The sequence below is a fragment of the Aspergillus novofumigatus genome (assembly GCF_002847465.1).
Source record: "Aspergillus novofumigatus IBT 16806 chromosome Unknown P174scaffold_1, whole genome shotgun sequence".
Lineage (NCBI taxonomy): Eukaryota > Fungi > Ascomycota > Eurotiomycetes > Eurotiales > Aspergillaceae > Aspergillus > Aspergillus novofumigatus.
This window is the reverse complement of record NW_020194274.1, coordinates 840,605-852,809: the sequence shown is the minus strand read 5'-3', so window position 1 is coordinate 852,809 and position 12,205 is coordinate 840,605. Positions and strand designations below refer to the sequence as shown.

The window sequence follows — 12,205 nt, the reverse complement described above, 5'->3', positions numbered from 1 at the left end:
GATCGGGCGGAGAAGAGCCCAAATCGCAAAAGCCCGAGCACTGAAGGGGATGGAAGAGGAAGAGAAAAGAAAACCCGATATAATAATGCTACATGAGATGGATATTCGACATTTGTGGCCTGCAGGCAGGAAGTTGGGTCGCGGACTCCGGTTTCTGAGGTGTGTTTCCCTTTTTTTTCTGGTCGGCGGGCGCGCAGGGACCAACAAGTGCAATCGATAAACCGACCCCCCTTTTTCCAATTATTCGAAATTGCAGCACAAGTGCATGGAATAGTAATTGTCTCCTCTAAAAGAAGGTCGTCTGCCGTCTGAATGAAGAATAAGCGATCAGCGGACTGAGTGCGAAAAGAGTAAATTCTAGAGGGCAGCTGCCTCGTAGGTCACAGGCACCACCACCAGGTATACGTTGCCGTAGCACGCGGAGCTCAACGGTATGGTAGACAAATCTAACGTCTCATTGAGGACTTAAAAATACCTACGCTTTTGTTCTCGTCATTGACTGATGACAGAAGGTAGATGTATCCACGTTTAGGTGGACAAATGCCAGAACTTGAAAGAGAAAGAAGAAAAGACAAAGGCTATCCAAGAGCCTGAAGAGAGCGGACAGAAAGGCGGAGAGATGTGATGAGATGGAAAGGATGGGAAAGACAAGCGGGAGTAGCACCTTAGTATTAGTCTAGTTGATGGATATAAACCACGGCCTTTTTGTTGTTTTTATCGTTGTGGAGACTATGGATGTGCTTAGGGTCTTAGGCACATAAGTAGGATCATCCATCTATGCTGGAGAAGGCAATGACGTCCTTTGATTGTTGGGCTTCTCTTTCATTGTATGGACCAATTGAAACATATGGAGCACAGTGTTTTCTTTAGCCTGTTTTTAGTCTTGCACGTGGGGTAGAACTGGTATGCCAGGATCATGGGGGAATTAGCAACATAGAGCATAGATATGAGGTTGTAACTATGTAGTTGACGGTAGGAGTGAAACTTGAAAGGGCTGACAGTTAGTAAGAACTAACCAAGATGCTGTAGAAAGATTTATCAATCAGGCATACTGGAACCTGGGTAGGATATGTCTACGGAGATTCAATTCTCTCTCTCTCTCTCTCTCTCTCTCTCTCTCTCTCTCTCTCTACGGAGTAGATGTAGATAGTATGTAAATACCTGAAGAACAAAACAATCAATGGTGATGTATAATGTGGCAGTTCCCCCGGTATGGAGTCCTTAAGGTTATACCAGTCCACGCCATAGAGCGGCTCCCAATAACATCAGGTAGTGTTTGCCTTCATTTGAAGGTGGAATCCGGTTCCATTTCCTTCACCCCTCCATACACCTTTCGACAACAATGGTTGACCCCTCATGTTGTGATCTTGTGATCAGCCTACTCCATAGAAAAGTACACTTCTCTCTTTCCCTTATTAACAGTGGGTCGGTTGGAAATTTCAGGGCCACTCCAGAGAGACCCTTATAGATTGGGCTTGCAGACTAAGGTAGCTGTGAACTATCCTTATGATTGGCACACATGAAAGCCCAATCGACGCAATCTGGAGATCTACGGTCTGACTTCGTCCACACAGTAGACTTACTCTCAGAACGGACCCTTGCTCTCATTTGAGGAGTATTGTAATATGACATTGTATAATGTAAGCTGTGCTAGGTTCTATTATACTTCAACCGACCACTCCATATCACGCATCGGATTCAAGGAAATGAAGGTCGGCAGTGTCGCCGATGGCAAGCCATCCTCCTAATACGTGCTGTCGCTTCCTTGAGCTTGAACCTTGGCGCCTCCAAGACTGCGCAACGCGAGACCATCGACCTCATCCTGAGAGCGTTGCTGTTCATCGGCTCCATTGCCGAACAGTGTAGGGGTTTGTTCCTTGTGTCACCGTATCGAGTCTCCTCCGGCGGTACCGAGGCCGGGCTGACAAAACTGGAAAGATGCCGGCTACCACCAAGCATCCAAGAGAACTCGGAATCTACCAGAGATGGGCGAGCTGCCGGCCTTAGTGGCAGTGACGAAGGCACTTTCTTACTTGACGGCAACTTATGAAGCTTATTCTCCACTGCGGCAGATGAGACGGATGGCCTCCCAGGATCGCTCGGGGCTTGCTGCCCTTCTTTTGCCCCTCCGTCTTGGACCTCCTTGTCCATGGATATTGGAGGCTCAGAAGGGACATTCAGAGAGGTATCATTAGCCGCATTTTCACGTCCGGCAACAGTGATCAAAGCCTTGGAAGGGTCTTCCAGGCATGTTTGAACCGACTGAATCTGCGCGAGAGCTTGTCTCAGGGCGTCCGCAGTCGTAGTTTTGAGATCTTCTGCTTTCATCAGTTGAGTCCGTATGTCGTTCAGAGCTTGACTGAGCGTCTTGGCCAGTGATTTGTTTCGTTCCTCCAAGGTCTGTATCTGAGTTTTGAGATTGATCACCCTTTCTGGCTCCTCAGATTTTGACAAATTCCTTCTATGCACCGCGGATGGCGTGCTATCATACAGGGCAGTACGCGGGAGTCTCTCCGGCTGCATCGCCTGCATGTTTCTCCTAGCCTCGCTGACTGCACCTCGTACTGCTTTGGCTACACCCCATGATTCAGTACGTCGCTGAAGACCTTCGGAGAAATCCTGGAGTAGACCTTCGAAGCTCTTGGGACTACTCCTCGCGGGTGATCTCGACGGAGAGCTTGTTTGGCTGTCCTCTTTGGAGTCGTTACGCAAGTGGAACCGTCTCAGCGAAAGGAATCTTTCACCTGATCTATCGAGCGTCTTGGTAGGATCGGGTGGCTTTCCCGAGTATTTCGAGATGAGAAATCTGCCTCTTTCTGGCGTGGGATTTTGCTCCAGATACAGGCCATCGTGCACAAAAGCCTGTGGTGAGTGCGGTTGCGGGGAAGGATAGCGAAGTAATGTCGTCAGAGCGCTCGAATATCCGGCACTCAATACTAAGGTGTATCAGCATACCAAGCGACAAGGATATAAATGATGGATCGTATCAGACGTACATTGCCACCGAATGCGTAGGAGCATTGCAACACATGTGAACTCTATAAGCTCCGACCGTAATCCCTCTGCAAAGAGGAGATCCCACAAGGAAAGTACATCTTGGAAGGGAAATTCACGACCAAATAACAGGCGCATCCACCGACTACCCGAAAAATTAGCAAGCCTTTTCAGCTGAACAAATAGACGTGCTCATCCTGGTGCACTTACGTGAGGAAGATTTGAGGTAGAATTTCCAGCGCTTGTAGATGATCGGCTAACTCGAGGTCTGTTGTCGTCAGGAGATTCTGATGAATGTGCTGACACTGGTTGACGATAGGTATCTCATCCATCTGACCGTTGGCAGAGCGTTCCTTGTTATGCTCATAATACACTCGAGTAGTTTGCATTACGGAGCAAAACAAGGCGAAAGAGTCGTGCTCAACATAGTCAGCGTTGAGCAGCTGCAGCATCAAATCATCGCCCTCTTCCTTAGCTGAGGACTCTTCGAGCACCTGCCCATCAACCGCATCCCCGTGAATAACCCACAGAATAGGCGCCAATAGCTCATGCATGCCTTGTCGATAACCAAGATCCGGGTTCAACTTTGCATAGATAAACAGAATGTCAATCATTTTCGCCTTGGTGGCGGGTTCACGGAAGAAGAAATTCTCTTGTAAGCATCGATCAACATCCTGGGATATATCCGCTCTCATCTGCTCATCTTGTCGTAGAGTTTGCCAGGGAGACTTTTTGCAGCAAACACAGGGTCAGATGTGCGAGCAATGACAAGCCACGGTAGCAGACTAGAAGTAGCATACCTCTGCATCATCCGCTAGTGGGTCGATTGTTGACGGTAAATCATCTGGATGCTCAATGTATTTCAGATAGTGCGCTTTCAGCGCGGTATATGCGTCCCGCGACTCGGATGTCCTTCGTGGCCATTGTGAGCGATTGAGATCGTCGAACAGAAGGAACGCCTGCAGGCAGGTAAGCTAAATTGACTGTGGTGCCCAGTGCCGTAGCTGCATGCCTTCCAGCAGACAGACCTCAATCCGTCATTGCATAACTTGTCTCCTTGTTCTGATTTGATCGCATCTCGGAGGGCGGAGGGCGTAGCATTGTCGCGAAACAGGGTATTCCATCTCTGTCTAGAGAACCATTAGCAAGTCTTTTCCCCTGGCGTTACAGGCAATTGTACCTTGTATCCGAAAGGGTTCTCATCTCTCCATAGGGCTTTCAGCAGCGATGTCTGAATGAGCAGACTTGCGATGACGGGGGGTGGATTGTCAAGTGATGCGGATCGGATCAGATGAATGGAGCCTTAGGTTTTGGGCGATCATTGTTTAGTGGCGGGCGGTGGTCCCCGCCATATGCAAGTGCGCTTTACTTCTTCATGATCGTTATGGTCGCCTCAAGACCCTCCAAATCCTCGCCCTCTTATCCGAAACCACGCAATGATCTATAATATCTGTATAGACTCGAGAAGCGGATTTGCACCATAGAGATTCTGGTAGGTTGGACAGCAGATTATGACTGGCACGGATGACATTTTTCGACATTATCGGAGTTCAACTGAGAGTTGAAAGCATTCCACCTGCTCACACGGAATCTCTGAACCTACGGAGTGACTGTTATTCTCGCCTTCTATTTCAATGTCCGCAGACTTATTCGCCGAATTTGGATACAAGGCACCATCTGCGCAGCCTTCAAATGTCTCACATCAGCGGCGGCCGGGTCACAAGCACACTCGCTGATCCCCGATTTGGACGTATTAGAAGATGTGGTCTCATCTAATTTTCAAACCGATGTTCAAGATCTGGCCTCCTCGTCACATATAAAACAATCACAGGCGCCAGAAAACCAGTTTGTATTAGCCTCGAATACGGATTTTCCAAAGTTGCAGGACTATGGCGATGGAAGTAACGTGTTATTTGACGCTACTTTGGAGCCTATGCCTGGTGATGAAGATGAGGACGAGGACTGGGGCGAATTTGAATCTGCAGAGTCAGCGATAGGCAAAAACCGGCCGCCAGCACGCTTTCAACAGCAGGATGGTCTACGGGATGGTCAAAGTAGAGCCAAGGATGCTCCTACGCTGCTTGACGTGATGGATACTCTATCAATTGCGGACTCGAAACTACCAAACACCAGCAAGCCCGCTGTCAGACAGTCGATTGATAAGCCTAGTTCACATATTAAGGCTGTTGGTCCCGTTGCTGTACCCGACCCTGCGCAGGACGATTCGTTTGAAGATTGGGGTGAATTCATTGATGGGCCACCTGCAGAGATCAAGCCAGTGAAGCTCCAAAGCTCTTCCGGATCGAGGAGTCCTCAGGGCAAAACCCCGCAGGCTGGGACAGGCGTCCTTACGTCTTCTAATTTTACTATGCCTGGAGAAAAGGTATCCGAATCTCAGATCCGTCCTACAAACATACCCCCACCGTCTGTTCTCTTGGAGTTATTTCCCAGGATTTTTGAGCGACTTCGTGAAGAAGCTACCAAGGCGAGAAGAGGTCTGCAACAGGAAGACCAGGTCGAGACCGCCGCATCCCTTATGCTCTGCACTTTGAAAGTGGTTGCACGAGTAGTTGCTGGTCGCACTCTGCGGTGGAAACGAGATACAATATTGAGTCAAAGCATGCGAATAGGCCCCGCACGTTCAGGGAAGCCAGGCGGAATGAAACTCAGTACCGTAAACAAGAACGAGAGCATCAAGGAACAACAGGAGGCTGTTGACATCCTCGCAATGTGGCGTGATCAAGCCGCGCTCTTCAATTCTGTGATCCAGGCATCCGGAAGGCAACCGATCCAGGCCATTGCAGAAAATGCTCGTGTAGTAACAGCTACCGCGGCCCAGGGAGCCATCAAAGCACCTCATGCTTGCGCCCTTTGCGGGCTGAAGCGTGACGAGAGACTGCCAAAAATCGATGAGGACGTGCAAGACAGCTTCGGAGAATGGTGGGTTGAGCACTGGGGCCATAGCGAGTGCAAAGGCTTTTGGGAAAAGAACATGGGCCTTCTAGCTCAACGATAATAATGCCATACAGACCATGATTAGAATGCATACTCCGAGTTTCTAGGATTTGCAGCTTGTTAGCGCGGTTTTTGGACGCCTTACTTGATGGCAAATCTTTCTTTGCGCCATATTATTTCTTTGTGTTCGCAGTGCAGTGTATGTGACATACATCAGACGTTTCACTGCAAACTCACGATAGTTAATTGCTCAAGCTGACATATTATTTGGGGCTAGTCTAGCTCGGTATGTACTCCGATAACAGAGATAAGACCGTCCTGTCTTCAAAACAGAAGGGATCTTGTAAATAATGAACTTTAGGTATGTTCGACTGAACACGCTGATTTCTTCAGGATGAAAGAGGTGGTTCAAGATGTTAAATGATCAGGAGCTGAGTGGCTGCTCTTGCGCCACTGGTGGTGGCTGGTCTGGGCCTCCTGACTGTGTCACGTACTTGACCTTGTGTGCCCGTGCGGGGGTACTTAAGTGTCAGCTTGGAATGAGGTTATGAGCAACTGCCCGATCACTACACCTCCTTTTCCCTGCCTCTGTACCTGCCGCGTCATTTGTATCACATCTTCACTGATCACGCTTATCATCCTAATAGCTTACCTTGAAGCAAATTTAGAACATTTGGTACTGCCTACCGTGGTCAACATACATGATCCCTTTCACCCGGTGCTACAGCCGCTGTTTCCGCACTACCCCATATATACTTTCCTTCTTCCAAACTTGTACAGTCAGTCCATAAAGCGGGGAGCGTATCTTGCGGAACTCTCTATTCGTCAGGTTTGAAGCCACGTCAACTATAAGTATTATTGGTGGGGTTCTTGTCAGACAGGGAACTCCTTGTGAGGACATCAAGAAGGGCGGGCAATCCGGAACGCCAGTATAACTCGTTAATCGCTCCCGTCAGACTTATTCCAGACCCATACACTGAGGCAACTACGGATTACCCACCTTATCGTCGTTGAGCTCGCACTCCAGGACTTTTCTTGAGAGGTCGGTGGTAGTGGGAAGGCAAAGCGATACAGGTCACCATGGGTCTTACGTACAACGTCTATCTCACTTCCAACAAAATATTCGGGTGCAAGAAATGCAAAACGCACCTTGCCGATTACAATGATATTATCAGTCGGGTCAGTATTACCGTACTGTGGTTCTTCTCCATTACGTGATTGATGCATCTACTGATCCATTCATCCCTACCGCAGAATTTCCGTGGCCAACATGGCAAGGCGTACTTGTTCAACACCGTTGTCAATGTAACCCACTCCGAGGCTGTGGAGCGTAACATGACCACCGGAAGGCATATCGTCCGAGACATATTCTGCAGGCAATGCGGCGAACTAGTAGGGTGGAAGTACGACAAAGCGTACGAGGCGAGTGAGAAATACAAGGAAGGAAAGTTCATTTTGGAGGAAGAATTATTATGTGTGGTGTGTTGAAAGCCAGCTTCCGTTCCGTGATGATGGGCTGTCCATTCGATGACAGAAGCGGTATTCAACTACCTGAGAGCAATGTCGTCATTGAACGGCCTGGAGGAGGATGTGTGACTCAGATATTCAAGACGGATTCGAGTGAGCGTTCTATGGTGAGTGTTTAGGGGAAAGGCGTTGGGCAAGGCGTTCTGGAGTTTATCCGTTTCAAACTGCATGGGCGTTTACAGCAGGTTAGGGCGCAATAGAGGCTCCCTATATCAATACACTGTCAAACAGCTCTTTTTCATAGCCCTCTATATATCGCACCTATGTAGATGCACATACCACCTATTCTACATTTCACCCTGGATTGTCTATTGCAGTCCAGTGAGTCGTAGCTTCACATCAAACCGCACATAACTTAGGTTTTTGTCCTCGTGGCCTGCATATATTGTCTGCGGGGATAAACGCTTTTCGAGCTCAAGGCATCGCATGTGACTGCATTTAATGCTCTTTGTTTTCGATAGCTAAAATGTAAGCCAATACCATGCCCTGTATCTATATTGTCCTGCCCAGAGACACCCATGAAGTAAAAACGGTGGATATTATACGCAATTACGAAGACCAATTACTAGAAGCAAGCCTCTCCCAAATCTTGTATCCAATTATTTTTAGTCATAAATGGAATACCTGCGAGCTGGATGCTGCCCCGCATCAAAGAACAATATGTGAGGGACTGCCGTTATCGGTGTGGAGCAGGACAATCTTTTCAATTCACTCCGCACCCTTGATACAAGACCAATTTATATATAGAGGTCTGCCATTAAGGCCTATTGCAAGGAACAGTAGCTCGTCGTATTGACACAGTATGGCCACCAAGGATACTATGCGTGGGGTCGTGTTCCACGAGCCCTTCAAGGTGGCCGTTGAGGAACGACCGGTGCCCAAAATTCAGGATTCGGCCGATATTGTCGTGAAGGTTACTTATACTGCCCTCTGTGGGAGGTAAGTACACTCGCTGCTACGGTAGTGATCGTATGTGTGCTAATTCAGCCGGGCGTGTTAGCGACCTTCATACGTACCGTGGCATTGAGCCTTCTGGCTCGGGGTTTATCATGGGCCATGAATTCACCGGTGTTGTTGTTGAGACTGGTGATGCTGTCACGAAGTTTCAGAAGGGGGATAAGGTTGTGAGTGCCTTTACGACGTCTTGGTATGTAACATCGGAAACGGGATTCTTGGTCAGATTTAGCCTACGGAGTACATGTTGATATAGACCAAAAACAGCGGGAAATGCTTCTACTGCAAGCAAGGGTATTCCTCCCGATGCGAGGAGAACGTCCTGTTCGGCTGCGAAGCCTTGGATGGAGGACAGGCGGAGTATGTGAGTGCTCTTTGCTGGCGCCATGATTTTTGCTAAGACTTTTACCAATGCCGCGTAGGTCCGAATTCCCAATGCAGAGGGCACAGCAATGAAAGCACCAGAGGGGATTGACGAAAAGTTCCTTGTTCTCATGGGCGACATCTTCCCAACTGGCTACTTTGCGGCTAGCAATGCGTTCAAGGGACGGACCCCAGAGCAGGTCTCCGAGCAGACAGTCGTGCTCATCGGCTGCGGCCCCGTCGGGATGTGTGCTTTGATCAACGCACTGGAGTTCAAACCGAAGCATTTACTGGCCGTTGACGCTGTCCCGTCCAGACTTGAACTTGCTAGGTCGCTCGGTGCCGAGCCTTGGAACTTCAAGACAGATGGAGAGGGACTGAGCAAGCGCGTCAGAGAGTTAACTAACGGGCGAGGAGCGGATGCTGTCATTGAGGTGGTCGGGCTTAGCCCAGCGCTGAGGACTGGATTTGATCTGCTGCGGCCGTGGGGTATTCTCAGCAGTGTGGGAGTTCACAACGGAGAGGTGAGTCTCTACCAGCAGGCTGAAATCTAAGAGCGATGGTCCTGACCACTTTCAAGATTCCGTGGAATGGAAGCGAGGCATACGGAAAGAACCTCACTGTCCAGATGGGCAGATGCCCCGTCAGGTCTGTTTCTGAGGCAGCTTTGGAGGTTCTAAAGAAGAACCAGCATCTGCTAGGGTATGTCTGCGCGTCATTTTGTGAAAAGCTCCTGCGGAAGCATGCTTGTTTTGACTCTGTTTTTGCTAATGAGAAATCAGATTCATGACCGACAATATCATGCCCCTCTCGCGAGCGGTGGAGGCCTACGAGCTCTTCAATGCGATGAAAGTCCAAAAGGTCATCTTCGAAGCTGATAAATGAAATAGTATCCATATCCCAGGACCGTGCAAGACTCATCCATCTCCTGTGGTGCAAGACGCCTATAGTCCTATAGTATAGAGAGGTACTCTCAATATAAACCCATGTCTTCCTGTGTAGCGGAAAAGCTACCTAGATAAATGAAGCGTGACCAAACTTCATCTCCGCCTGCCAAAAACAAACAGAATTCCCAACCCAATAAGAGCCAAGCAAAAGCCTTCCCGCAGTAAGGTAAGGTAATAATAAAATAATGAACCACGTACCCAAAAGTAAGTGCCACTACTTTCTCCTCCTCCTCTTTCCCTCTAATATTATTATTCTCATCTTCTTTCCTCCTCCTGCTCCTCCTCCTCCTCTTCACCTCACACCCTCCTCTCTCCTCCCTCCCTTCAGTAACTTATCCTCTTTCTCCTCCATCTACCGTCTTCTCCCACTCCATCCCTCCATTTCCTTCCCTTCTCCTCTCCCGTCTCCTCTCCTTCTCATTCTCTTCCTCCTCTTTCTCACCATTCCGTTTCCCTGTCTCTCTTGGGATTTCTTCTCCGCCTCCCCCGCCTACCGAAACCCCTCTGAACAGTTCGACGACTTACACCCCTCCTACACCTCTTTGTCCGCGTTTATACCTTCATCTATTCCGTCTCATCTCTCCTCATCGGCTATCCATCTCTTCTCGACCTTGATCATCCTTCCTAGGTAAGACATCTCCATTTTGTTCATTTATTTTGATGCTCCATGCGCACAAATCACCTGCAAATTCGGTTCTCTCTGGGGTCTGTCTATGCCACGCTCTCCGCACTATGAGCTCATCATGATCGTTCTAGAGGGAACCGCTAGTCAACCATTTCAGTGTTTTGAACGCATTCTCTGACCAGCAATAGAACGACCCATTCTAGGAGCTCTTTGTTGAATTTTACATCGCACCTGCCAAGACCTACATCCATCACTCATCTCCACTTCTAAACCATGGACTCCACCGAGATGCGCGATGCCCCTCCGGTTGACGAGACGATGGCCGATGCCATGAACGTCGCCGACGAGGGTGACATGGAAGTCACTCCGAAGACCGAAGAGGAATATGCGCAGTCTATGCTGACCCTTCGCGCCATCGTCTCCTCTAAGGAAGCAGGCGTGATTATCGGCAAAGCCGGTAAAAACGTGGCCGATCTCCGTGATGAAACCGGTGTCAAGGCTGGCGTGAGCAAGGTCGTTCCTGGTGTTCATGATCGTGTCTTGACCGTCACGGGGCCTCTGCAAGGTACAGCGCGGGCTTATGCTTTGGTTGCCAAGGGCTTGCTTGAAGGAGCCCCGCAAATGGGTATGGGTGGGATTGTGAACAACAATGGAACTCATCGTATGTTTCCCTTTCTCCATGGAGGATTCCGGACAACTGCAACGACTGTGTCTACGCCCTCGCTTGTGCAGCTTTGGAACCACATTTGCTAACATAGAGTCTTTAGCTGTCCGCCTCCTGATCTCCCACAATCAAATGGGAACCATCATCGGTCGACAAGGTTTGAAGATCAAACATATCCAGGATGCTTCCGGTGTGCGGATGGTCGCTCAGAAGGAAATGCTTCCTCAGTCTACCGAACGGATCGTGGAAGTGCAGGGAACTCCAGAGGGCATTGAGAAGGCTGTTTGGGAGATTGGAAAATGCCTCATCGATGACTGGCAGCGGGGAACCGGCACAATCCTCTACAATCCTGCTGTTCGTGCATCGGTTGGCGGATCCACGTCGATGAACACAAGCAGCGTGGGCAATGGTTACAACAGTCGTCCGTACAACCGCACCGGTAACGGCGCCGATTTCAGCGACGGCCAGTCCGGTGGCTACGGCAGACGCTCTAATCCAGATACCTCCAACCGCGGCTATCCCCTTGTCACTGAGGAGGGCGAAGAAATTCAAACTCAGAATATCAGCATTCCTGCGGACATGGTCGGTTGCATCATCGGCAGGGGCGGAAGCAAAATCACCGAGATTCGCAGAAGCTCTGGAGCCCGCATTTCCATCGCTAAAGCGCCTCACGATGAGACCGGAGAGCGCATGTTCACGATCATGGGCAGCGCTCAGGCTAATGAGAAGGCTCTGTACCTCTTGTACGAAAACCTCGAGGCCGAGAAGACTCGCCGTAGCCAGTTGCCTCAGGAATAAATGCGCTATATGGTTTAAATGGGTCGACACGTTTCGTCACAGCGCCCGCCTTATTCCGAGGAGCAAGCATTTTTTTTCTTCAATGTCTTGCTTTCATTTTCATGTGTCTCTTTTTGTTCATTTCGTCGGTTTCATTAATTTACATCCTATTCAGCTGCCTTAATTACAGGCAAGCCACAGAGTTGCTGCGGTGGAGCACACATACCTATCAATTGCCACGGATCTCACAATCTTCCACCGGTCGCCTCATGCTGAATGACTTTCGAGCTCAGAAAAACGAATGACACCATCTACTGATACTGAGTATCTACGTCTCCTCCCAGCCCCCTCTCTTTGGACATCTTTGTTACCAAATTCTCCTCTGGCTCCTCTACCAGC

General features: G+C 49.3%; 5 protein-coding genes across 5 annotated transcripts; 4 read left to right on the top strand and 1 right to left on the bottom strand.

The window, feature by feature from the left end:
* Window positions 1–1,744: 1,744 nt before the first annotated feature.
* P174DRAFT_499907 (GTPase-activating protein GYP6) lies at window positions 1,745–4,262 on the bottom strand (the record flags this gene model as incomplete). Its single annotated transcript, XM_024830937.1, has 7 exons — window positions 4,175–4,262; window positions 4,007–4,124; window positions 3,795–3,953; window positions 3,205–3,722; window positions 2,997–3,139; window positions 2,034–2,936; window positions 1,745–1,845 (listed from the first exon to the last, which is right to left on the bottom strand). The coding sequence occupies exons 1-7, from the start codon at window positions 4,195–4,197 to the stop codon at window positions 1,745–1,747; spliced, it is 1,965 nt and encodes a 654-aa protein (XP_024686794.1). The 5' UTR covers window positions 4,198–4,262.
* Window positions 4,263–4,518: 256 nt separating this feature from the next.
* Window positions 4,519–6,321, top strand: P174DRAFT_508512 (uncharacterized protein; the record flags this gene model as incomplete). The annotated part of the gene is made up of 2 exons (XM_024831467.1): window positions 4,519–4,600; window positions 4,701–6,321. The coding sequence occupies 2 exons, from the start codon at window positions 4,519–4,521 to the stop codon at window positions 6,008–6,010; spliced, it is 1,392 nt and encodes a 463-aa protein (XP_024686793.1). The 3' UTR covers window positions 6,011–6,321.
* A 209-nt stretch (window positions 6,322–6,530) lies between these two features.
* On the top strand, window positions 6,531–7,669 carry P174DRAFT_436586 (putative Yippee zinc-binding protein Moh1). The gene is made up of 2 exons (XM_024826083.1): window positions 6,531–7,128; window positions 7,204–7,669. Exons 1-2 carry the CDS (start codon window positions 7,030–7,032, stop codon window positions 7,435–7,437), a joined length of 333 nt encoding a protein of 110 aa, XP_024686792.1. The 5' UTR covers window positions 6,531–7,029; the 3' UTR covers window positions 7,438–7,669.
* Window positions 7,670–8,177: 508 nt separating this feature from the next.
* P174DRAFT_499905 (alcohol dehydrogenase family protein) lies at window positions 8,178–9,777 on the top strand. The gene is made up of 6 exons (XM_024830936.1): window positions 8,178–8,415; window positions 8,441–8,623; window positions 8,698–8,794; window positions 8,853–9,317; window positions 9,374–9,495; window positions 9,576–9,777. The coding sequence occupies exons 1-6, from the start codon at window positions 8,279–8,281 to the stop codon at window positions 9,676–9,678; spliced, it is 1,107 nt and encodes a 368-aa protein (XP_024686791.1). The 5' UTR covers window positions 8,178–8,278; the 3' UTR covers window positions 9,679–9,777.
* Window positions 9,778–10,638: 861 nt separating this feature from the next.
* P174DRAFT_361199 (KH domain-containing protein) lies at window positions 10,639–11,827 on the top strand (the record flags this gene model as incomplete). Its single annotated transcript, XM_024821768.1, has 2 exons — window positions 10,639–11,026; window positions 11,133–11,827. The coding sequence occupies 2 exons, from the start codon at window positions 10,639–10,641 to the stop codon at window positions 11,825–11,827; spliced, it is 1,083 nt and encodes a 360-aa protein (XP_024686790.1).
* Window positions 11,828–12,205: the final 378 nt, after the last annotated feature.

Excerpts from the sequence above, each read along its gene's own strand:
- P174DRAFT_436586 (XM_024826083.1), top strand. The coding sequence starts at position 7,030 with ATGGGTCTTACGTACAACGTCTATCTCACTTCCAACAAAATATTCGGG. Across the intron at positions 7,129-7,203 it reads ACAATGATATTATCAGTCGG|AATTTCCGTGGCCAACATGG; the intron begins GTCAGTATTACC and ends TCCCTACCGCAG.
- P174DRAFT_499905 (XM_024830936.1), top strand. The coding sequence starts at position 8,279 with ATGGCCACCAAGGATACTATGCGTGGGGTCGTGTTCCACGAGCCCTTC. Across the intron at positions 8,416-8,440 it reads TATACTGCCCTCTGTGGGAG|TGATCGTATGTGTGCTAATT; the intron begins GTAAGTACACTC and ends CTGCTACGGTAG. Across the intron at positions 9,318-9,373 it reads TGGGAGTTCACAACGGAGAG|ATTCCGTGGAATGGAAGCGA; the intron begins GTGAGTCTCTAC and ends ACCACTTTCAAG.